A 25881-nucleotide genomic window follows, 5' to 3' on the forward strand; every position below is an offset into this window, starting at 1 on the left:
AAGGGTCCCAGGTTCGATTCCGGTCAAGGGCATGTACCTGGATTGTGGGCATATCCCCAGTGGGAGATGTGCAGGAGGCAGCTGATCGATGTTTCTCTCTCATTGATGTTTCTAACTCTCTATCTCTCTCCCTTTCTCTCTGTAAAAAATCAATAAAATATATTTAAAAAAAAAAAAAAAAAAAGGGAACCAGGTCATTTCAGAATGAAGGGACTGAGAGAGAAGATGCTTCCCTTGCTGATCCTGTGGGAGTAAATGGTGGTACAGAACTCCTTGCTGTGTGCCAGGCAGAGTGCTGGGCTGTTTGACCCGCCAAAAACTATCGGTGGAAAAAGTCTCCCAAGAAGGCTGCTTGAACAGAACCAAGAACAAGAAGGGTTCGTTACAGATTACACTTGACAGTGTCATGCTCACTTTGGGGTCAGGAAATTAAAGTTAGTGTCCCAAAATATTCTGACATCAATCAATACAAATCCTGAATTTGGTTATTGATGTTTCTCTGCAGTTTATTAAAAATCAGCTCAGGCCCTAGCTAGTTTGGCTCAGTGGATAGAGTGTCAGCCTGTGAACTGAAGGGTCCCCGGTTTGATTCCAGTCAAGGGCACATGCCTGGGTTGCGGGCTTGATGCCCAGTAGGGGGCGTGCAGGAGGCAGTCAATCAATGATTCTCTCTCATCATTGATGTTTCTATCTCTTCCTCTCCCTTCCTTTCTGAAATCAATAAAAATATATATTTTTTTATAAATCAGCTCAGTCTTTACTATAATACATCTCACCAAAAAAGTCTTTTTTTGGGAGGTGGAGGGTGGACTTTAACTATACTACACCCATAAAGTTTTGTTCTTACATATTACACACTCATCCTTAAAGTGTTTTGTTTTATTTACTGAATAAATGAGACAAAATAATATTTAAAATAATAGGCTTACACAAATCTTGTGTTTTTAAAATTTGGGGTAGTCAGCAGTGACAAAGAGACCAGCATACCCAATTACATTTTTAAAATTATTACTTACTAAAATTGCTTAGATATTCCCCCATCTCATACATTTAAATGAAGAATTATATTCCTTATTTCCTGGGGGTATATTATTCAGTGTTAGCAAAGCCATTAGGTTCCCTACTCACAAATCCACCAAAGCAATACATCAGAATAACAGAGTGGGATAAATAAAGAATTTAAACTGCTAGTCTGAAAATCTAATAAATATATTATAGTAATTTGTCTAAACTCTTTTCCTGTCGACAATCCATCTGTTTTAAATAAATCACTTTTGTTTTCTTTCAAACAATAGTAATAATTTTAAGCATTTAAAAAAAGACTTTTGCAAGCTATTGACTTCTTTCTAAATGCTTGTTGGTGATTCAGTGTTCAAGCCGGCTTTTATTGGCCCCCTGCCCAAGCCACAATGAAACTGAGGGTTTCCCTGCATCCTACGTATCTCAAAATACTTCATTTTTTTAGGCATTTCTCATCTGTAAATATTAAAAACCAGATAAAAAGCCCATAGCTTCTTTTATGCTAATACATGCAGCAAAGCAGCCTCAGGCAAATGTAAATTATTTACCCCAGAACCGTGGTCGGCAAACTGCGGCTCGCGAGCCACATGCGGCTCTTTGGCCCCTTCAGTGTGGCCACGAAGTTTCAATCGCACTGTACGTGCACGCCCGCACGTGGTATTTTGTGGAAGAGCCACACTCAAGGGGCCGCAGTTTGCCGACCACTGCTCCAGAATATCAGTGTCATTACCGCGATCCAGATAAGTCAAAGTCACTGTGTGCCTTTGCAGTTCCTTCTTTTACCCTTTCATCTCCCAAACCTTCAGTGTGGTAAGACGGCCAGGATCTCAGAGGTTGACTTTATCCCAGACAGGGAGCTGGCAAAGCCCACAATGAAGTTCAAGTTCAAGCTTATCCTTTTCAGATTTACCTAGGAGGAGTCTAAGCACAAGGTCTTGCGGAACACAAGCTATTTTATTTTATTTTTTTTCTTGTGACTTTCTTTAAAAATATATTTTATTGATTTTTTACAGAGAGGAAGGGAGAGGGATAGAGAGTCAGAAACATCGATGAGAGAGAAACATCGATCAGCTGCCTCCTGCACACTCCCTACTAGGGATGTGCCCACAACCCAGGCACATGCCCTTGATCAGAATTGAACCTGGGACCCTTCAGTCTGCAGGCCGACGCTCTATCCACTGAGCCAAACCGGTTAGGGCAACACAAGCTATTTTAAAGGATATTTTAATATTCTTTCCTGTTGTAATCCCTCGTCAAAGACTGAAGATTTTAAAGAACAGAGACCTGATCACTATAATGAAACACTGAAAAAAAAACTCTTATCTGAAACAGCAAAATGGAAAGAAATCGTTAGTTTCCTCAAATTGCTTTCATAACCCTCTACCACTGAGACCATTGAATCTTATTAAGTTAACTCAGCCCACTCGATCACCCGATTTTCCCTTCACAGATATCCACTGGAGAGAATTCCTGGTCATAATATAGAAATAATAGCTTTAATAAGTGTACACAGACGGGGCTCAAGGTTGGATGCACTAAATCTACTGATGTTCTGCTTACAAATCAAAACTCAAAACTCAAAGTAAGGATACGCTAAAATGATTACATAAATCACACAGAAAATCCATGAATAGGTGTTAGTAGGTGCAATACACAAACACTAGCTTTGTTGAAGGCTGTCAGCTACTAAATAGAAATTACTGCCACATTCTGAGTCACTGAAAGCTTATTTCAAATATAAAATCCATGCATTCCAGTAAGAACTATTACTCATTTTTCTTCTATTACTCATATTTAATTGTTTGACACCATCAGACTACTATAATCAATGTATTAATTCTCTAAGAAGAAATAATGCCCTTTTTTATAAATAGTGAAAATGTACTCATGAAAGGAAGCTTTTTGGTTCATTTCTTACAATGTGAAAACCAATTTCTCCATTTCTCAATGTGTCAGAAATAAACTTGAAATGGATGAAGTCCTTTTTTTTCTAATTACAACTGAGAATCTCAGCAAATGTGGCCATAATTCATAACTGGCCCAGTATGCCCCAGTTGAAAGACCCAGAATGCCCATTACTTCTTAATGATTGGAGCTTGGTTCTTCATTAGTTTGATTTAAAAAAAAAATTTTTTTTAATAAATTTTGGACAGATTAATAAAAACATAAAATTATGAGTTAGGATTAGAACAACCTTTAGGGATGAGTTAACATTCTACACACATTATACCAGAGTTTCTATAATTATGAAAGAAAATATTCTCAAATATTGTTTTATGAATTTCATGATGCAGAATAAAATAAAGGAAAAAGCTCTATCCCATTCTGCTAATTTTAAGTTTAATTTTACTCTACAGTGATAAAACAGAAATGCCAGATATTTATGCCAAAAAGAAAACTGTCTTCAAACATAAATTAATCAAGTGGGATGGCTGTAGAGCCTTTTTATTTTCATTCCATAGCTAAAACAGAAAGTCAATAAAAATGTAAAGGAATGTGGTAATTACCTTGTAATTAAAATTCACAAATTCACAGTATATGAAACATCTCAATGGTAGAATGGTGCCCCCAAGTGGCAGAATGATAAATTGCAGTGCACTGACGGAAAAGTGAGAAACACTGTGTAACCGTTCTATTTTGTCAAGTTCTTTGACTAATCTAAAAGAGCAGATGTGGACCTGTATTTCACAGAGGCTAGTAATAAGTATCCTACAGACCACCTTAGGCTCATGGCCTACCCAAGTCACTCCTTTCATAAGTAATACCAAGGGATAGTGTGGCATGTAAAGGTCTGATACCTTTTCCTTATTACCTCAAAAGGTTAGGGGTGTGTCCGTAAACAACAAAAGGAGTGTCAGATCTACCCTGACCTATCAAGGGAACAGCATTCATAAAATTATAGAAATTAAAAAAGAAGAATTAATTTTTCTACCCATATCTAACATTAACCTGTGTTGATGGCCTAATACGTAAAGCAGAATTTAAAACCTTACCCAACTAAATTGCTCGAGAATGCGTGGTGCTAATTTATGTGCTTTGCTCACAAACTGAAGGTTCAACTACCAACACTCTAGCGAAAGAATCTAAAAAAAAAGCTAGTTTTGCACAGTGGATAGAGCATCGGCCCACAGGCTGAAGGGTTCCAGGTTTGATTTCCATCAAGAACACGTACCTAGGTTTCAGGCTCGATCCCTGGCCCTGGTTGGAGTGTGTGGGGTAGGTAACCAATCAGTATTTCCCTCTATCTCTCCCCCTCCCTTCCACTCTCTCTAAAGAAAAATCAATGGAAAAATAGCTTCAGGTGAGCATATATATATATATATATATGTATGTATGTTATGTTATACAGCTAAAATGGTCAACATTCTGAGGAGCAGTTTCTTTTGAACGGTTATAGAGCTACAAAAGAATACAGAATTTTTATAATCTCTAGAAATTTCCTTGAAGAAGTTTTCAAAACTGCATGCTCGACATCAGATTTCTTTGACAGATTTTTCTCTTAAAAGTGGAATGCAAAAGAAAAACTTCTGTTTAATAGAGTGTTCCAATTATAAGTTATTGGGTGATGATTAGATAATGTTTTATTCGGCTTCCTTTAATTATTTCTTAACTTGGATTGTTTATAAGATGAATCTCAAACTGTTACTGAGTGAGAATTATATGTAAGACAATATGATATCTATATTTTCGTTATATCTTATTTATTTTAGAGAGAGGACGGGAGAGCGAGAGGGAGAAACATCTATGGGCCAACCTCTCCGTGCATGGGACGAAGCTCAACCAACGAAGCTACACTGGCCAAGGCAAAATAAGCTAATTTTAGGTGGAACCCATGTTTGGCTTAAATATCCCATTTGAGGGCTGTCGAACCACATACTTTTGAAAAACTCCATAGAAAAAAGGCAAAGAGTATTAATGCCATAGCCCCTTTAGCACACCCTAGTCACCTCAAATGTGAATTTCCATTTGTTTACATTTCATAACATTCTAAGACTCAGTCATTATAAACAATTCTTATTCTGTCATTCAAGAAGTCCCGATCAAGTTAAGTTGAAGCAATTTGTGAGAGTCTGGATTGCAGAAAAGTCTTATTTTCACATAATCTATCGCATTTCCCTTCTCTAAGTCATTTGGGTACTTTACTCACCTGCTGAAATGCCTTTTAAAATCTTATCTGAAGACACCATTCAAGGAGCTTTTTTACCTCTTACTAAATTCTTTCATGTAAAGATCGAGGTGAAGAGTACTCTGTAGCTTTAATCAACTAAAAGTTGCACATATGAGCAAAGTCAAGATGTGCAGGAAGTATTTTAACCAAAGGACTTGTATGCCTGCATATTAGCATAACCAATGGACACAGACACTGGGGCGGTGGGGGCTTGCCCGGGGTGGGAATGGCTGGGGGGAGGGGGTCAACTGGGGAAAAAGGAGACATATGGAAAACTTTAGACAATTTTTTAAAAAAGTAATTTTACTTACAATTCCTCTCCTCGCTTGGCTTTCTTGTCTAAAACCAGGTAGACAGTTCCAAAGCTTCCACTGCCAAGTTTCCCTTGAAGCACGTATCTTCTGGCAATCAAGGTCTTTGGATAAGTGGAAGCGGCTATGGATCCACTCACATGTTTAGCCGCCTCTTGGAATTTCAGCATTGCTCCAAATGCGAGAGAACTGGGCTCTTTGTTTATAGAAACTTAACGTTCAAGTCTCCTAGGAGATGGTCCAATTCATCCAAGTTGCGCCAGTCAGTGCCTTAAAGATGGAAAGTCCAGGGATCAGGTCTAAAGGATGTTAAACTCTTCCCAACATAAAGCGTACGTTCTTTTGGCAGCGACACCTGCACCTTGTCTAGTGGATTGAACGGCACTATGTTGGTTAACTTCAACAACTTGAAAGAAAAATGTTACAAGGTGGGAACACTGAAGATTCCAATAGAAGACCGTCTTTCATAGGAAGAGAGCCTTCCCTCATACATTCACATTTGGCAAAACTGAGTTACACTCAAATTCCCCCAAGTTCTGAAATGTATATGTATTTTCCCATCAACAATCTGTTTAAGATATATACTCCCCACTTACTTTTTTAAAAACACTCAAATATAAGAACATTATCATTTCCTTAAGTCTATACATTTGCATCAGCCTTTTTGTCAGTCTTTTTTCCGACCATATGTCTATTTTGATGAACAAAATACGGAGTTAAGAGTAAACCAGAAATGAGCATGGTGCTGGTTTCTTTAGACTTTTTCACTTCTGTGGACTTTAAACCATGGAATTTGCATTTCTTAAAATAGATGTGAAAAGCGATGAGGATTCAGAATGAAATTTTTCCCATCCTAAGCAAATTCTGATGCAATTTCTAAAGTTTCAGTTACACACACTATCTATAGAGTAATCTCCTTGGATTGGAAACAAGAAGTGTCACAAAAGCAGTTCAGCCATGGCCGGTGTGCTCAGTAGTTAGAGGGTCTCGGGTTCAATTTCCAGTCAAGGGTATGTACCTGGGTTGCAGGTTCAATCCCCGGGCAGGGCACGGGCGGCAACCAATCGATGTGTCTCTCTCACAATGATGTTTCTCTTTCTCTTCTTCCCTCCCTACCTACCTTCCACTCTAAAAATTAATGGGGGAAAAATATCCTTGGATGAGGATGAAAAGGTTTTAAAAAGCAGTTCAAACCTAAAGTTGTATTGTTAATATTAGCTGAAGATAAATGTGTTACAGGGAAGAAGGGAGAGAGGGAAGGAAAGAAAAGAAGGTAAGAAGGAAGGGAAGGCCGAAACCGGTTTGGCTCAGTGGATAGAGCGTCGGCCTGCAGACTGAAAGGTCCCGGGTTCGATTCCGGTCAAGGGCATGTACCTGGGTTGCGGGCACATCCCCAGTAGGAGGTATGCAGGAGGCGGCTGATCGATGTTTCTCTACCATCGATGTTTCTAACTCTCTATCTCTCTCTCTCCCTTCCTCTCTGTAAAAAATCAATAAAATATAAAAATAAAAAAAAAAGAAGGAAGGGAGGGTAGGAGGGAAGGAAAATAATAGAAAGCAACAAGTCACCTTGGTGGCTATGTGCTCATGACAGCACTAAAACATTAGCATAAGCTGGACCTTCAGAGCTGAGGCTGATACCTCAAAATCCCTGAATGAGCAAAAAATTAAGTGTGATTATCAAGATCACAGGAAGTATTAGTAAAATCTACTGCTGAAAAAAACAACTGGGGAGCAGGCCTCCAAATGCAGCATCTTTTATTTGCTTCCTCTGCTGGCATAAAAAGGCTTTCTGGTCAAATTAAGCCGTTAAAATAATGTACAGACGCATAGCTTTTCAACTGAAAAGGACCCTTAGGACCACTCAGCAATTCTCCTTCCTAGAAAGATGGGATAGAAGCCTCATGTTTAGCAATGGACACAACGGCTCTGAGAAGTCCGTTTTCCCAGCGGCTCCTAATTGTAAATGAGCATTCCGTTGGGGTGTACTCCCCCTGGCCTCCCCTGCTTGGACATGTTTTCTGAACGATAGTGTTATAAGTTTTTCCCATAGCTTGAAGCCAACGGCCTACCCCCGCAGAAGCAAGATAAGGTACACCACCCAACCCACCAGGGCGCGTCCCTCTATCTGGCCGAGTTGTGCACCCACCAGACATCCTGCCATCTTCCGAGGGCGTCCTGTTGTCCAGGCAGCTACCCCAGCTGGCTGATGCAACCCTGCCCCAGTCCCTATGTAAGAACATAAACCCCCTCCGTGCCGACAGAGACACACTGGTCTCAGCCCGCTGTGAGAGACTGTCATAGAATGTCTCAAACTCTCACAACATCTCCTGGCCTGGCTCCTGTGGGCCGGGACCGAACACCTTTAAACCCAGCAGTGTCTGAACAGTCTGGCTCAGGCCACAGCGTACTTCAGGACTAGGTTCCCTCTGGCCCAAGTTCACAGATTCGGCCCTGCTGCTCCCTTCCCAGGCCACCATTAGGCCATCCATTACATGAGTGTCCTCCATGCAACCACAGAGCTACTTGGTTGCTTGAGAAGGTACCCTGGCCCCCACCTCAAAAGGCTGTGGATAAGAAGATGGCAGGGTAGGTAAAGCCGGCACTCGCCGCCTCCCACAACCACATCACAATTACAACTAAAATACAGAACCACCATCATCCAGAACCGCTGGAAAGCTGGCTGAATGGAAGCCTACAGCTAAAGAAGTAAAGAAGAAAGCACACTGAGACTGCGAGGAGGTGCAGAGGCGCGGAACAGGCTGGGCCGGCATCCAAGTGGGACACTTTTTTTAATCGGGAGGGAGATTGCCTCTGTGAAGGCCACCTGAAGGGGTAAGGGGTCCCAGCCCCACACCAGCCCCTAACCCAGGGTCCCAGAGCTGGGAAAAGAAGTCCCTATGGGCAGTAAGAACTACAAGCTGTAAAAATCAGTGCTCACGGGGGCTCAGTGACACAGAGGCTGCTGGAGACCCAGCTGTTCCTCTTAAAAGGCGGGCACCACGAACTGAACTTACAAGGTCTGGCTTCCCTGAGCTCCTGCACCAGGGCGAGGCTCTGGGGGACACAGACACGTACGAGGAGAAACTGGACTGTCTGGCATCAGGGCAGGAACTTGGGGGTGGCTTTCTCCTGGACAGAGGTGCTTGCAGGGGTCATTGTTCCTGTGCTGGGACAGGTCACAGGGCTGACTGGCAGCCATTTCTGTTTGCTCCACCCTGGTGATTCCCTAAGTCTCAGCCTCATCCAATTTACAACCCCATCAAAGCTGTGTGCAGCAGCTTTTGCATATGAATGGCCAGTCCTTGCTCAGGCTAAAACCTCAGAAAAGCTGCAGCCCGGGTCAAAGAGCCACAAACCTATTAATAAAAGGCCCAAGACCCGGCACCAGCACCAGCCTGCCTTGCTCCATAGCTGGGCCTTGTCTGGGCACTTCCAAACCTGATACAAAAGGAGGAATCTGCAGACCTCTCTGTAGCTCCTGCTTAGTGGCCCCAGGCAGGGGCTGACTTTGCACCTCCCTGGAGACCTAAGAACCAGTGTACCCAGTGGTCAGTGTGAGACCATACCAGATTACAACTCTTCACACCGATAAGCGACACACTCAAGGGGCAGACTCAGAGCACCAAAGCCCCACTGAAGCAAGTCCTGCTCCATAGGGGTGTCTCCTGCATAGCAGCTCTCCCACTGTAGGTGCAGCTGGTCCTCACAGCCAATTGGCCTGGAGGTCAATTCCTCCCAGTGACGCCAACAGCAATCAAGTCTCAACTACAACAATACTGTGCTCACAGCCCACACAGGGGCGCACCTAGAGGTCCCAGCTCAGGTGACTGGGGAGACTGAGCCACTGGGCCCTATAGGACACCTACTACACAAGGCCACTCTACCAACTCCAGGAGACATAGCAGCTCTACCCAATACATAAAAACAAACACAGGGAAGCAGCCAAAATGTGGAGACAAAGAAACATGTCACAAATGAAAGAAATGGAAGCAAGCAAACTACTTGATACAGGGTTCAAAACCATGGTTATAAGGTTACTCAAGAATCTTCTAGAAACCTCCAAAAAAATAGAAAAGGACCAGTCAGAAATTAAGCATACACTGACTGAAATAAATAATAATATACAGGGATTCAACAATAGAGTAGAGGATTCTGAGAATCAAATCAACGATTTGAAAATATGAGGAAGCAAAAACACCCAGAAGAGAAAAAAAAAGAATCCAAAAATATGAAGACAATGTAAGAAGCCTCTGGGACAACTTCAAGTGTACCAACATTTGCATTATGGGGGTGCCAGAAGAAGAGAGAGAGCAAGATATTGAAAACCTATCTGAAGAAATAATCACAGAAAACTTCCCCTACTGGTGCACAGGTGAAGCGAGTCAGATGCAGAAATAAATAGACTTACAAGTCCAGGAAGTACAGAGTCCCAAACAGGAGGAACCCAAAGAGGACCAAACCAAGACACATCATAATTAAAATGCCAAGGGCAAAAGACAGAGAGAATCTTAAAAGCAGCAAGAGAAAAACAGTTACCTACAAGGGAATACCCATACGACTGCCAGCTGATTTCTCAACAGAAACTTTGCAGGCCTGAAGGGAGTGGCAAGAAATATTCAAAGTGATGAATAGCAAGGACTTATAACCAAGATTACCCTACCCAGCAAAGCTATCATTCAGAATTGAAGGTCAGATCAAGAGGTTCACAGACAAGAAAAAGCTAAAGGAGTTCATCACCACCAAACCAGTATTCTATGAAATGTTGAAGGGTATTCTTTAAGAGGAAGAAAAAGAAAAAGATCAAAAATATGAACAACAAAATGGCAACAAATACATACCTATCAACAACTGAATCTAAAAATCAAAATAAACGAATAAGAAATCTCATGAACAGAATAAACTGGTGAATAAAATAGAATCAGAGGCATGGAAATGGAACAGACTGAGGATTCTCAGAAAGAAGGGGGGTGGAGAGGCGGGAAGAGATTAAATAAAGATCTTATATGCGTGTATGCATTACCTATGGACACAGACAATAGCGTGGTGAAGACCTGGGGCAAGGCGGGAACTGGATGGAAGGGAGCAATGGAGGGTGGAGGGGAAGAGGGACATCTGTCATAATCTCAACAAAAAAGATTTAAAAAAAAAAAAAAGAGGTTTGAGAGGTTAAAAAAAAATGGTTGTGGATGAACTTGAGAGCCTGGAACACACCTTCTTTACCTTCGTATCCTGGGTGCCTGGCATATAGTAGGTGTTCAATAAACTTTGTGAGGGCAAATAAGTGTCCAGCAGAACAACAGCTGTGGGAGTAGGAGTGTTTAGGGGGAGGAGAGAAAATTTACAAAGTTGGATGGGAACTGTGAGAAAGGTGAAAGATTACCACTCTGCAGACTGACTCTTGGCAGTGAAGCTGATCTGGCCGCGGACAAAAGACAAGAGAAGAAGTGTTTATCACGAGTTGAAGCCAACTTGTTCTCTTCCCCGTAATGATAAATGAGAGAAAGCAGATTGGACACCGGATTCTGCTAAAGGAGGAATCGAATTGTAAAGGTACACCTAACCTTAGAGTAAAACTAACACAACTGCCTCAACTTTTCTTAAATTTACGTTTTCGCAAGGGGATTCGCATATATGGAGGGGGCACTAACACTTATTCTCAGGAGACTGGAGCAGATCCGGGAGGTGTGCAGTCGAGGGAAGTGAGGAGGTGGAAGGCGTGGAAGTCCAGAGCTGCGGACCCCGACCGGGCAGCCTGAAACCATCACCGTTCGCATACCTTTCCGGGTCGGGCGGGGGAGCGGCAGCGCCTGGGTATCCCCTGGGTGCCGCCGGGAACTGGGGCCTACGGTGGGCAGGCCCGCAGGAAACCCCCAGCGCCAGGACCACCTCTGGCCGCGAGTGTTGGCGCCGTTGCCAGGGAGACGGCGCGGAGCATGCTGGGAAGTCGGGGAGGCAGCCGGGAGCCCGTCGCGGGGCGGAAGTGTGCTCGAACTCCAGTGGGCGGGGAAGAGCGGCCGGCCCCGCGGGTCCAGCTGCTCTCACTTGACAGCGGCCACTTCGGAGCGGACTGGCCGGCCTTCCTCAGGGATCCCGCGTCCAGCGCCTGCCCCTCCTGAGCAGTCCGGCGCTGCTGGCTCCAAGGACCCGGGCTCCCCAGTGACATCCACCCGGAGACTTCCTGTCCCCGCTCGCAGGTGCGGGGCTTCAGCTGCCGGTCCTTGCCTGGCCCTTGGGCATTTAATGCGGGGCTGGTCCTAGCGGTGAAGGGGGGTCGGGTGGGGGACGTAGCAGGTGGGCTCTGCTGTGGGTCCCGCTGGCGGGGTGTGAGCACCTGGGTGGCGCGGTGTGGGAGGGCCTGTTTGGGGACTTCGATCAAACCACTTGTGCGCCTTCTCCTGCCCGGCGCGCATTTGTTGGACACCTGTGCACGGACCCGTCATTAGCTTAGGGTGACTTGACAGGGGTCTCTGCTGGCATGAGCTTTACAAGACAGACTTCTAAAGGAATAAGTAGTACACAGGTGAAGCGAGTCAGATGCAGAATGCAAGGGGATGCCCCAAACTCGGTAATCAAATTTTAATACAATATTTTATTTTTTTTGTTACTCCTCCCGAGAGGATATTTTTTCCATTGATTTCTTTTTTTAAAGTGGAAGAGAGGGAGGGAGGGGGAGAGAGAGAGAAACATCCATATCAGAAAGACACATAGACTGGTTGTCTCCCGCACACGCCCTGATCAGGGCTAGGGATCCAATCTGCAACCCAGGTAGGTGTCCTTGCCCTGGAATCGAACCCCCGACCCTTTGGTGTGCATGCCGACGCTCCAACCACTGAGCACCACTGGCCAGGCTTAATGCAATATTTTTAAAAATAAAAATTAATGCAAAATAATTTCCATGTTTGACAATAACTCTCACGATTTTGTAACAGTACCACGCTGAGCCGTTTTGGAACCTGACGCCAAAGGGAAAACTGTCTCTGTGACTTAAGTTAGCCAGATACTGAAGGATATTGTTGGTAACTGGGCCAGACATGCAAAGACGAAGATGAGAAGAGCCCCTGGTCAGGGTAAAGCTGGACAGTTAGATTCCTCGAGCCAATGCCTGAAAGAAGTTTCCGGACTCTGCTTTTCAAGAAAAGACCTGTATTATTGACCCTAAACACTTTTATTAACTGAATCCCAAAGCTTTCTGATTTATTGATTATGAGATTGAGACGTATATAATTTTTATGGCTTAGGACTTTTTACGTTGAACCCACAAAACAGATATTCTGTGTTGTAAGGTGACAACTATTTCCTATCTCAATATCAGAGTCCACAGTTCTATATAGTGTGGCAGTAGTGGACTTTAATTGCTTTTTCCTTAGAATCACCAGCACTTGTATCCAAAGATCAAACACCACGAAACTGTGGACTCTATGCCTTGTAACACAAGGGCAAAGCAAAACAAAAGAATGAAAAAGCACTCAGCTAGTTGGTCTCACCTGAGGATCTAGATGAGAATTGAGATGCTGACACCGAATATGTTGGATTTAAAGAGTTCTCTGTATCATTTGTTGTTGATTTGCTGGTGCTGGAAACAATGGCACGGTCCCCTGTAACCAGCATCAGTTGAAAGTGTGTTCTATTGTCTTAAACAGGAAGTTCTTCAGACAGTCATCATGGGCATCCGAGGGCTAATGAGTTTTGTGGAAGATCATAGTAATGAGTTCTTCACTGATTTGAAGTTGCGAGACACAAAGATGATCATTGATGGCTATGCTCTCTTCCACCGGCTCTGCTTCAACTCAAACTTGGAGCTCCGGTATGGAGGGGACTATGATGCTTTTGCAGATGTTGTACAACAATTCTTCGAATCACTGTTTTCTTGTAATATATGTCCATATGTTGTATTAGATGGAGGATGTGACATTTCAGATAAAAAGCTTACAACTTTGAAGGATCGAGCTCGAGAGAAGATCCAGGCGGCCCATTCCCTTTCTGTTGGTGGGTGTGGGTGTGTGTGTCCCCTACTCATCCGGGAAGTGTTCATACAAGTTTTGATCAAGCTGCGGGTACATTTTGTCCAGTGCTTTTCAGAAGCGGACCGGGACATTATGACGCTGGCTAATCATTGGAATTGCCCTGTGTTATCGTCGGATAGTGACTTTTGCATTTTTGACCTGAAAACTGGGTTTTGCCCATTGAATAGCTTTCAGTGGAGAAACGTGAACACTATCAAGGGCACACAGAGCCATTATATCCCTGCCAAATGCTTTTCTCTTGATGCACTCTGCCACTACTTCAGCAATATGAATAAAGCTCTCCTACCTCTCTTTGCGGTGCTATGCGGAAACGACCACATTAACCTGCCCATCATGGACACGTTCTTAAGTAAAGTACGTCTTCCTCTGGGAGCTGCCAGTGCTAAGGGGAGGAGACACCACCGAGTTCTGGGGCTTCTGAGTTGGTTGTCTCGTTTTGCTGACCCCCCCGAAGCTCTAGATAATGTTCTGAAATATCTCCCACAGAAGGATCGAGAAGATGTTAAGGAACTTCTCTGTTGTGCCATGGAAGAATACCAGCCGTCCCAGGTGAAGCTGCAGGACTTCTTCCAGCGTGGCACTTACGTCTGTCCGGAGGCCTTGAGCCTGGGTTTGCCAGAATGGGTCCTAGTGGCTTTGGCCAAAGGTCAGCTATCTCCTTTCATCAGCGATGCTTTGGTGCTAAGACGGACCATTCTTCACACACAAGTGGAAAACATGCAGCAACCAAATGCCCACAGAATATCTCTGCCCATCCGGCAAGTCATCTATGGGCTTCTTTTGACTGTTTCTGCACCTCTGGGAAGTGTGTCCTTGAATGCATCGCCTCCTCGGTCTCTCGCTTTCAGTGAAGTGGAAAGGATTAATAAAAGCATCAAAACATCGGTTGTTGATGCAGTAGACCTGCCCAAGGATCATCCTGACTTAAGCAGATTGACTGAGGTAAGTGCAATACTAATTAATTTTTGTAAAGCACTTTACAGGTTACAAAGCGCTTTCATGTAGATTATCTCTCTTAACGTAACAAACAGGTTGGTTGCCATATTGCACCCATTTCATAGCTGAGAAAACCAGGGCTCACCGTGGTAACTGTGTAATACCTCAGCCAGGGAATAGCAGCGCCAGGACTCACACCTAGATCTTTTAGCTCCAAATTATGCCATTTCACTGTACTTCCATGGTCTGTGTTATCTCTGTAATTATTACTACCACTTTGTTGTTACTAGATATCCATACAATGGGGTTACGTGGCTAGCAAAAAAAAAAGGGGGGGGGATAGGAAAAAAATTCTGAGCTACAAAAAAAGTGTTCCTGAAGACATTGATCATAGGCATAACTAACATATCAGCCTGCATCAGATTTCTTACAATACACAGGACAGCCCCTACAACAAAGAATTATCCGGCCCATAATGTCAATAGTGCCAGCCCCTGGCCTACACAGCCTCCCATTATTGACAGCTCAGGCAGGAGGGAACGATCTCATTAGGTAGATACAAGAGCCTCCTTGGCCATGGTGAATGGCTGCTAATGGGAACATGGGGTTTCCTTTTTGGTAGATGAAATGTTCTAGAATTAGTGATAGTTGTACAAGTTTATAAATATTCAAAAGCCACTTTAAAATGTGAGTTTTATGACATTATCTCAATTAAAGAAAGAAAAGGTCTCATTGCCCTTCTTCCTCACAGGATCCACCCTTTCTTCTAACAATTTCGTAGACATCCCTTCGGAGGTCCCTGCAAGGTACATGGCTAATTACAAGTCACTGTACTCAGGGAAGCCCCATGATATGGTGTCCCCATCTGGCATTTAGAGTTTATTTATAGTTCAAGTCTAGATGCAGTTTTACAAGTCATTTTTATCACGCTAAGTAACACAGCGACTTCGCCACATTTCCAGGGTTACAGAACTAGAAACTTGAACATAGGTCAAATTCCAAACAGAAAGGATTTATTAAAATTTTACCCACACCAATAAAATTGAAGTTAGCAACATTCTGAAGGATATTTTGTTGAAATTACATCTCTACTCATAACAAAAATGGTGCTGTGGTGGAGGGTTGTTTTTTGTTGTTGTTTTGCAGCGGTTCTCAACCTGTGGGTCGCGAACAATGAAAATACATCCTGCATATCAGATATTTACATTACGATTCATAACAGTAGCAAAATTACAGTTATGGAGTAGCAACGAAAATAATTTTATGGATGGGGGGTCACCACAACATGAGGAACTGTATTAAAGGGTCATGACATTAGGAAGGTCGAGAACCACTGAATGGCTTTGTTGAGAAATAATTGATGTACAATGAAGTGCCCGTAGTTTAAATGTGTACTTTTATGAGTTTTGGTATATGTTTATATCTGTGTGAATCCATCCTGCAATTAAAATAATGAATGTATCCATCACTCCTCTTGCCTCTTTGCAATTAACCCCTTCCTGAGTTTGCACATACGGTAGAGTGCTCAGAAAACGGTACAGCTTGATGGATTTTCAAACCAGCACCACACTTCCATGTAAAGAACACCCAGAGGCGCCCTAACCGGTTTGGCTCAATGGATAGAGCATCGGCCTGTGGACTGAAGGGTCCCGGGTTCGATTCCGGTCAAGGGCATGTACCTTGGTTGCGGGCACATCCCCAGTGGGGGATGTGCAGGAGGCAGCTGATTGATGTTTCTCTCTCATCGATGTTTCTAACTCTCTATCCCTCTCCCTTCCTCTCTGTAAAAAATCAATAAAATATATTTTTAAAAAAAGAAAGAACACCCAGAGGAAGACTATCAGCACCTCAGAAGCTTTCCCTTGTGTCTGGTTCTGGTCACCCCCCCTCCATACCTCCTGTAATCACTATCCTGATCTCAAACAACATTGAAGACTTTTGACTGTTTTTATACTTTATAAAAATGAAATCATACAGTATGAATTCTTTCATCTGGCTTCTTGTGTTCAACATGATGTTTGTGAGATTTACTCCTATTATTGTGAGTAGTTGCAGAAAATGCATTTCTCATTGCTGTATATTTTTACAACTTGGGAATATATCAAAATAGTTTTTCCACCTTATAGCTGATAGACATTTGGGTAGTTTGCAGTTTGGGCTATTATGAATAGTGTTATGCACATCTCAGTGCACGTCTTTTAGTGAAAATATGAATACATTTCTATTGCATATATAACTAGGAGTGGAATTGCTGAGTTATAGGATACACATATGTTCAGCTTGTAAGATATATGTCAAGTGGTCTTGTAAAGAGTTCCTCTCCCTTTACACCCTTGCTGATACCTGGTATTTTCTATCTTTTAAAAAAAAATTTAGCTATTTTGGTTGTTGTGTAGTGGGATCATTTCAGCCAATTTTAGGGGAGTTAACTTGCATTTTTCTGATGACTTATTTGAGCACCTTTTCATGTGTTCATTGGCCATTTGGACATTCTGTTATATAAGGTTATGTTCAAAGTCTTTAGGCCACTTTTCTGTTATATATTATGTATAATAATATATATATTCCTTTGTGAATAGCCTTTCCCATTCTGTGGATTGTCTTTTAACTTTAGTATGTTTTCATGAACAGAACTTCTTAATATAGACTAATTTAAATCTTTATTATTTATGGTTATTACTTTTCTGACTTAAGGTCATGAAAATATTTTCTTTGCCTTTCATATTTAGATCGACAATCTACCTAGAATTGATTTGTTTCCATATAGTGTGATATAGGGATCAGGACATTTTTCCCCACATATGAAAATCCAGTTGAGTCAGTGAGTGTTGGAGGCTGATTATGTGCCTTGCTAAGTGCAGATGACAAGTGTTCTTCTCATCACTTAACTGCATGCAAAGTAAGGTGAAATTTTAGTTCCCTGTCTATGCAGTGATATCATTTGGCTTCCCCTTGGCATAAGCTAATCAATTCTGTATTCAGCTCAATGTTAGCTCTCATTAGCCCACAATAATTCTAAACAGTATCAAGTGCAAATGTGATTCCAGAGACAAATGCAGGTACAAGTATAGGAACTTTGAGATAGAATCTGTTTTTCTTAACATGATGTGGTAATGATACTTTATCTGCTTTGTGCCAACTGTTGTAATGGGAACTTTATAGTCTCCTTTAATTCCCACATTAAGCACCTGGGATAGCATTTCCATTTGGGATATGTTCGTTGCAGTGGACAGAGCACCACTCAAGTTAACCAACCAGTGGATAATCGTAAGGAGAAATGGAAGTGGGCCATTCTTGGGGAGTAAGGCAGTGCTCTCTGGGCATCCCTGCCTGTGTGGCAGCTTCTCTGTAGGCTTGTGTTGTCCATCCCAAGGGGAGTTGTCACATGGGATCAAACCCAACCAGATTTAAGGGCTGTGAGCAGAGTGGTTTCCCTTTTGGAAGGGGCTACGGACTGGTGGGCTCCATGGGACATTTGTGTCACTCATTATAATGCCCATTTTACAGGTGATCAGACTGACTACAGAAAAGCTCAGAAACTTGCCCAAGGCTGTAGAGTTAGTGAGGGACAGATCATCTTTGAAGTCAAGCTCAGACTCTGCATTGATCACAAGTTGTAAGGTGGCTAGAGAATTCAGTAATTTAAGCATTATAAGTCAGTAAATAATTTATGTATTTTCTTAGCCTTTAGGTGGTGAGATTATAAAGAATAGTTTTCGTTTCACTTTAAATTTAAGTAGTTAATGCTACTTCCCATGGGGGAGGGGAGGGTTGATTATACTGTAAAGCACTTTACCTATTTCTAATTTAAAATTTTTTATCACAGTATTAAATTATTAAAACTAGTACTTATAAATCATTGATTTAATGCTATCATGCACTGATGATGAAACTATTTTGTCAATTATGAAGTGTTTTATTTCAGTTTACCATCTTATTCTCAGCTGTCAACACACTTATTGACTACTAATTAGGTGTTTGGTGCTGAGAAATGCGTCAGGCTCTCTCATTCTTTCAGAGTTAAGAAAGAAATCCTTTGCTGCATGCAGACACTAGGAACGCAACTATGTTTTTCTCTTAAAGTTTGATTGTAAAGTCTCCCTGAGGGGTGTCCTCTTAATAGTCCTAATTTCTTCATCTGTGAAAGCTTAAGATTCTTAAGCTTAAGATTCATTAAATTAAAATTATTTCAACAAGTATCCAGAAGCCCTCATAGGTGTTCACTTCCTTTTATTTGAAGTGCGCACTCTAAAACATCAAGGAAAAGTGAGTGTGGTGTGTTACTGCACGCACAAGGCGGGTGGTCCTTAAATATTCCTATTTCCCTTGAAGATACCTCTTCCCTACACGTAGCCCCCCTAGGACAATCTCTGTGTAGGAGAGCACAAACACATGCACCTGGGTAGGGACATGAGCTAGGACCCAAACAAATAGAAAACTGTATTATATGCCACAAGGGTGCACGTAATCAAAGGTCCTTCTTGAGGTGATCGGTAATGGTGTCATGGGGAAGGTAGAGCCTAAATATTCACTGCCAAGTAAGGGATTGGTTAAGTATAGATCATTGTTTCTCAAAGCTGAATAGTTAAAGATTCCTGGGCTCCCTCAGATTTACTGAGTCAAAATGTAGGGGGTGGGTCTGAGGATTGAATTTTTAACAAGCTTCCCAAGTAACATGCACTGAAGATGCTCAATCAGACTCCTTGGCGGATGGAATGACATGAGCAAGGGCTGTGTCATGGGAGTAGACAGTGCATTCATTCAGTCAACCATACTTACTAAGCACCTTACTAACGTTCTAAATGCTCTGAGTGTGACTGGCTGATTTTTTTACACAGGAAGATAAGAAATGAACACAGTAATTTCATTTGCATTAAAGTCTCTTCATACTAAGCAGGCGGGGGGGGGGGGGGGAGGGAGACATTCCCCCAAGTAACTTGCAAGGTATTTGGTATATCTTTTTCAGCTCTCCTCAGCTAGACGGCAGACACTTCTTTTAGAAACGTTAAAGGTGAAACAGACCATCCTGGACCCAATCCCTACTTCTTTGAAGTTGCCCATTGCTGTCAGTTGCTACTGGTTGCAGCACATGGAGGCCAAGGCAAAACTACATCATCTACAAGCCTTGCTGCTGGGGATGCTGCTGGGGCCCTTGCATGCCATAATCAACAGTCCTGGTAGGTATCTGGACATTCCAGAAGTATATTTTTCCATGTTACGTACATATAACAAAGTTTTTTAAAAAAATCCTGTATTATCTAGTCCTATCAATTATATCAGAACTTAGAAATGGAGGCGCCGGTATATTACCCATTCACTGATAAATGCTTTTGAGCACTTCCATGAGTCAGGCTCAGTGCTGAAGGGCTTGACTTCAAGGGCACAGCAGTGAAGATGCCCTGATCCCACCTAATCCCACCTGTTCTGTGGCATCTAATGCTGTAACCTGTGAAGTGTGACAGGGTAATACATCAGTTGCATTTTGTATTCCACCTTTTCTATTCCTTCCTGCCCCTGTCAGCAGTGCAACAGCAACATCATCACTAGAAACTTATTTAAAATTGCTCATTGGTGAAACTGAACATTCATGCTTGTGCAATTTGTTTACTTTCCCTTTTCTCCACTGTAAGTTTTGATTAGTATGTAAGTAGTGGCGGTAGAAGTAGTAACTTCTCTTTCTATTGGAATATACTTTGAGGCAGTTTTATCTGTGTTTAAATATCAGGTGAAATAAATGTTGATGCATTGGAACACTTCAATTCTCGAATGGAATTATTCTCTTTAAGGATTATGAATGCTGTAACACTTTCTGTAAACATGGATAATAGTTACCCTCTTGAACAGTAATGGCGTCATGGAGAAGGTGAGGCCTAATGCTGTCATCCTTCTAATAGGATAGCCACTAGCCACATTTCAAGTGCTCAGTAGACACACGTCGCTAGAGGACAGCACAGATATAGAGCCTTTCCATCATGGCTCAAAGCTCTACTGGCGAATGCTACTCTGAAATTTACTTTTTAAAATAAGTTAAATGAAATAATGAACCAGCATAGACTCCAAGGAAGCCCAAAAGTGAGAGAAGCTGCCAGAAAGGGTCTGTTGTTTTATGACAGCCAACTTAATTCAGAACAAATAAGGCCCACTAATGGTTAAGATACAAGTTTAGGGTATTTCCTCTCATTGAATAATAGTTTATGAAAATTCCCAGAGCATGAGCCTACTAAGTTTTTACCTGAGTCCAACTGAAGGGGCATGTCAAGGGTCTGTTTCTTTTCTTTTAGGAATTGTGGACCTGGCTCCCAGGCAGGCTCAGTGCCTTGCTGCTCGCTAATGGGTAAAAGGTGGGCCTCCTTCTGTTACCTTCAAGTTGGTCCGGATGTCATGTGCCCCCCGGCTCAGACACAACTGCTGAAGGGCATAGCTTCTATGAGGAACACATACAGTATTATTCTTTCCCAGGGTGGTTGTTTCTGGCCCTTGTCCTCTGTGTGTGAAGAAGTGATGATCTGCCACATTCTCCATGAGTCTTACTTTTGTTTTCCTCCCATAAACAGAAGTTAAAATGTGCTTTGAACACATGGGCTGTTTCTTAAGTGCACTATAGCATGGAGGTCTCCATGAAAGGAAGTTTGGTAGAAGAGAACAATAAGGAGAATGACATTTAATAGTAATTTATGTTTTTCGGAGACAAATTTAGGGTTTGGAGCGTTTGATGCAGATATATTTAAGGTCAAGTGGTAGACGAGTGGAAGAGATTATTTTAAGGAAAAAAATAATTTGGGGTTGAATAAAGTTAGATTGTCATTAAAAAGGCATTCAGGCATTTCATAATATTTCAACTTATACAGCAAGGCTTTTACATTGACGTTAAAATAGTAAAGAGCCAGAAAAGAAAAGCACTTTGGTTATTTAAACCAATTTTTTCTTTATGGAATTTGAAGTTTTATATATATATGTGGAGAAACTTACAAACTGATACAGTATTTTGGGAACTACTGCCCGTGGGTTGTTTCCTTATCTAGATAAAGAAGATCTGCAGAAGGATGGTGCTAAGATGTTGTATGAAGAGTTCCAAAGAGTGAAGGAGCAGACGCGGCCGGGCCCGAGACTGGATTTAGACACAGCTCACATCTTCTGTCAGTGGCAGAGCTGTCTGCTGATGGGGATGTATCTTAATCAGCTGCTGTTCACGCCTCTCCCAGAGCCAGACCTAACTCGGTGAGCACCAAGGGAAACTAGTTCAGATGGCTGCACACAGAAGCAAATACTTTATTTACATTTAAAGCAAAAAAGTTATGTTTAAAAATTAATCTTAGGGTAATTGGTCTTGGAACACTATGACATCTAAAGAGCTGGAAACAGGAAAAATGTTAAATTATTTCTATATTCCCAAAGAAAATTAGTTCCAAAGTAAAAGTAATAAAAAGAGGCAGTTGTTGGTTGGATGTAATTTATTCCTTCATTTAAGTTTCTTTAAATGTCACTTTATAAAAACTTTTTCTGACCATCCTACTGAAATATTACTACTGTCTACTTCCAGTCACTCTATTCCTATTACTCTTGTATTTCATAATTGCATTTCTTACCAGTTGGCGTATTGTTCATTCAAATATCCATTAAATGCCTACTCTGGTCTTTGTTATAATGAACAAAACATAAAAAAAATATATCTACTGTCTTGGAGGTTTTAGTCTAGTGAGATGACTATTAGATGCTTAAATGGACTTTATCTCAGGCTTTTCTTTGCCAGGCAAGTGTGAAGGGAGAGGCAGCCTGTATGCCAGGAAGTGAGTATGTCTGCTGGGAGTTTACGCTGGGTGAGAAAGAAATGATAGCAGTGTGTGGGCCAGTGAAAAAGGGGTAGGACGAATGGATTAGACATCCTGGTGACTGTCCATCCAGGAGGTACTTACTAGAAGGATTGAAGAAGATATAGGGAGATGGTTAGAAAAAAATGGAGTTGAGATTATGTATAAACTTTGTTTCTTTCCACTTGAATGTAAACTCTATAAGGGCAGGTACTTGTCTATTTTATGTACTGTTGTCGTCCCTGTACCTAGCATATTGTAAGTGTGCAAATATTTATTGACTAAATGAATGATATATAGAGGCATGCAAAATATGCTGGTGTGACTTTAAATGTTTCACAGTGAGCCGTAACTGGTTTGGCTCAGTGGATAGAGCGTCGGCCTGCAGACTGAAAGGTCCCAGGTTTGATTCCGGTCAAGGGCATGTACCTTGGTTGTGGGCACATCCCCAGTAGGGGGTGTGCAGGAGGCAGCTGATCAATGTTTCTCTTTCATCGATGTTTCTGGCTTTCTATCCCTCTCCCTTCCTCTCTGTAAAAAAATCAATAAAATATATTTTTTAAAAACTAAAAAAAAATGTTTGGCAGTGAAAAGCTTCCTAGCAGTGAATAGTGTTGTTAATATGTTTCTGGGCCTCATATGCGAGCTAACCCTAGAACCCTTTACCAAGTAAGATTAATTGGCCTTAGACCTATGGATACTTTATGTCTGGCCTTTAATAATTTAGGTCATTCTTGACTGGATCCTCTCCAGTTACCAGTAATCCATTTAAAAAAAACAAAAACAAAAAAAACCCAACAGGATAAACAAGACCAAACAGTTCTCTTTGTGATTTCAGTAGAGGACTGTTCTTGCATCTCAGCACTACTAAGGTTTTTTTAAATGATGATTTTACACTGATTCAATGATGGTTCTACATCAGTTGTTAAGGCACCAGTTGATCAACACTGGCAATAAGTTACATACTAAAATTGTGGCTTCCAGTTAATCCCATCTTATATTTATGAAGTAGGTTTTTAGTCCAAGGTGAATAATGACCTTGCAAATTATGCCATTAAATTTTCTCTTACTTCAACAGACTACCTGTTTGGTTTATCAAAGGCATTTTTAATTCCTTTTTTTTTTGAAGTGTTAAGAGGCCTGCTTAACTTTGGTCTAGTTGTAAACCAGCAAGCATCCATCATTGAATGTGATGTTAAAAATATCATGAGCCAAGACATAACATTTTTAATAACAACTCAGTTCCTTCCTTCAAGGAACAGATTATTCTTAAGTAATTTTAAGAATGATTTTGTAGAAGAGCTCTCAGTGTTTTTAGATGCATTCGTTGAAGCCATGTTAATGATGGTGTCCCAGCGACTGAACCTCTGCTTTAACACCCTTCTCTCTCTCCCCTGTTGAACAGATTGTATAGTGGAAGCCTGGTGCATGGACTGTGCCGACAACTAACATCAACCTCTGTAGAAAGTCTTCTGAGCACGTGTCCTGAGGCCACGCAACTTTATGAACACCTATTCAATGCCACAAGGTCATATGCCCCTGCTGAATTATTCCTACCAAAGGGTAAATCAAATTCTAAAAAGAAAAGGCGAAAGAAACAGGGTGCCAGCCGGTCAAAGAACAGTGTGGGAACCCTCTCAGACAACAGATGCTGGTATGAGAGGAGCAATCGGTTTGGGCTATTAATGGTTGAAAACATGGAGGAACATACTGAGGCCTCAGAGTTTGAATAAACTCAGTCTGCAACCAGATGTATTATCCTCACTTGAAATGTTTCTGTTATCTGCCTTGAAATGATTAACTTTTTTTTTTTTTTTAGAACTAACCTGTTAGGGGACATTACAATAGGTAATCTCTGAATTCCAAGATATTTTGTATTCTGCTTTTAATAAATACAACCTGATTTAAGAAACTTCTGTTTTCCTTACATATATTTGAAAGCATATTTGTACTTCTCATGTTCCTTTCAATTGCAGCAACTCAGCCAGCTATGTTTTAAAAAAGAAGTCCTACCTCAATTATTTCCTATCAGCAGAAGCTGGGATATAATTTCAGAAAAAAAAAATTAAAATTGCTTCCTCTTCATGGGCCTTGGAAAACAGAAGTTAGGATGCCAAACACAAAACTATATACCTCTAAGTACTTAGTATATGAGACTATGGCAGGGTTGATGAGTACTTTAGATATGCTCCAGGTTTTACAGCAGAGGTTGAAATCCAGACAGCCCCCAACAAAATAAGAAACAAGCATCCTGGTCTAGAGAAGGAGGAAACACTAAGAAGAAATTATGCAGCAATACCAGAATCTATTATTACTATTTTAGGAAGAGTGCATGGGGGTCCTTAGTAAGAAGTTTTTTTAACGTCTCTAAAATGGTTATTCCCAGAAGATCAAGAAAAGAGCATGTATTTTTGAGAAGATATGTATTTTTCCAGCAAATAGTGGATCTAATGTGGACTAGAAATACATTAAGACCTTTTATATCAAAAATCTCTTTTCCTTGAATTCCTGGATTTGGGGGCCAATCTGGAAAATATACCAATATCAGCATTGTATTTTCTGGCTCATCAACACTGGTTTTCAAAACCACTAACTCTGCATGGAAAACTACTCATTCCCACTTCACTTTGATAAATAACTGATTTCACAGGCACTAAACTGAAGAGTATATGGGCAAAGAGTTTAGTTAAAAAAATTAAATGAATTATATCAGTCATCTTTTTCTTTCATTGAAAGGAACTTTTCAAACAAAGGAGCCCTCCTTCAGTAGACTAAGAAGTCCAGTTCCCTTCTTTAGCCATTTCAATCAGAGCTATTTACTTGAAATTACCCTGCCTCGCAGTAGTTAAAATATAATAACGTCCATTAACTCTTACTGTGAGAATTCAGGAAAGTTACCTACCCAAGTATGTATCTCCTGTATGTATTAAATGAGAGGTCATAAGCACTCCACATTACCTGATGGGGTTACCAAAGAAATAGTGACATAGTACCTGACCCCCAGGAGACATAAGCCACGTGGAGAGACAACACACAGTGAAATAAGAGAACATTTTATGAAGCCATCTGTCAGATGCGTAATGGCAAAGTGCAGACTGAATGCTACAGTGAGACAGCAGTCCCCAGGTGAAGAGAGGTAAAATAAGGAGATTCTCAGACCTGGCTTTTGAACTTGGCTTTAACACATGGGATGTAATTCGGATGAGGTACAGGAGGCAATGGGATCATCTGCCTTGAAGCAGAATGTTGTATGTCCCATATTCCATTTGTAAAATCTGTTTCCTATGTTTTTAATCAAATCTTTAGGTCGTGCTCTTCCTGGTTGAGTTCTAGCTAATGAAATTCCACCTGAGGCTTTGGAAATGGGTGTCTTCAATAAGCAGGCTAAGTGACAAAAGGAACTCTGGTAAACTAAAATGAAAAAGTTTTAGAAATAAAGTTGGAGAGAAAAAATACTGTGATGCAATCATGTTCTGTGTTTAGTTGTGATAAAATTAGACTTGAACTTTATTTTTTATAAGCCCTTTTAGAGATACCTGGACTTAGGAAGTTTAATCTCTCTCTCTCTCTCTCTCTCTCTCTCTCTCTCTCTCTCTCTCTCTCTCTCTATA

General features: G+C 41.4%; 3 protein-coding genes across 12 annotated transcripts in view; 1 reads left to right on the forward strand and 2 right to left on the reverse strand.

The window, feature by feature from the left end:
• Positions 1-11433, reverse strand: part of NEK11 (NIMA related kinase 11) — a 167475-nt gene extending 156042 nt beyond the window's left edge. For 3 of the 8 annotated variants that reach the window (XR_004971563.1, XM_036332641.1, XM_036332640.1), the window contains exons 1-2: positions 11279-11432; positions 5500-5769 (exon numbers count right to left, since the gene is read on the reverse strand). Coding sequence is in view for 4 of the 8 variants with exons in the window: in XM_036332641.1 (XP_036188534.1) it covers positions 5500-5669 (170 nt within the window). In the remaining 4 variants the exon portion in view is untranslated. Of the gene's footprint in view, positions 1-5499; positions 5770-11278 lie in introns of those variants that run through there. The other 5 variants (XM_036332639.1, XM_036332638.1, XR_004971564.1 and 2 more) reach the window with 4 other exon arrangements.
• A 47-nt stretch (positions 11434-11480) lies between these two features.
• Positions 11481-24245, forward strand: ASTE1 (asteroid homolog 1). 3 transcript variants are annotated; one of them, XM_036332635.1, is made up of 5 exons: positions 11481-11696; positions 12432-14468; positions 19429-19639; positions 21485-21680; positions 23676-24245. In XM_036332635.1, exons 2-5 carry the CDS (start codon positions 13164-13166, stop codon positions 24001-24003), a joined length of 2040 nt encoding a protein of 679 aa, XP_036188528.1. In that variant the 5' UTR covers positions 11481-11696; positions 12432-13163; the 3' UTR covers positions 24004-24245. The 3 variants fall into 3 exon arrangements, with proteins under 3 accessions (XP_036188528.1, XP_036188530.1, XP_036188529.1); XM_036332637.1 differs by having other exon boundaries at positions 13143-14468; XM_036332636.1 differs by lacking the exon at positions 11481-11696 and adding an exon at positions 11792-12067.
• ATP2C1 (ATPase secretory pathway Ca2+ transporting 1) overlaps positions 21550-25881 on the reverse strand; it is a 123807-nt gene continuing 119475 nt past the window's right edge. Inside the window, exon 29 of the mRNA XM_036332631.1 lies at positions 21550-21672. Coding sequence (XP_036188524.1) covers positions 21650-21672 — 23 coding nt within the window. The 3' untranslated portion in view covers positions 21550-21649. The remainder of the gene's footprint in view (positions 21673-25881) is intronic.

This window comes from Myotis myotis, unplaced genomic scaffold, assembly GCF_014108235.1.
Source record: "Myotis myotis isolate mMyoMyo1 unplaced genomic scaffold, mMyoMyo1.p scaffold_m19_p_13, whole genome shotgun sequence".
NCBI classification, from domain to species: domain Eukaryota; kingdom Metazoa; phylum Chordata; class Mammalia; order Chiroptera; family Vespertilionidae; genus Myotis; species Myotis myotis.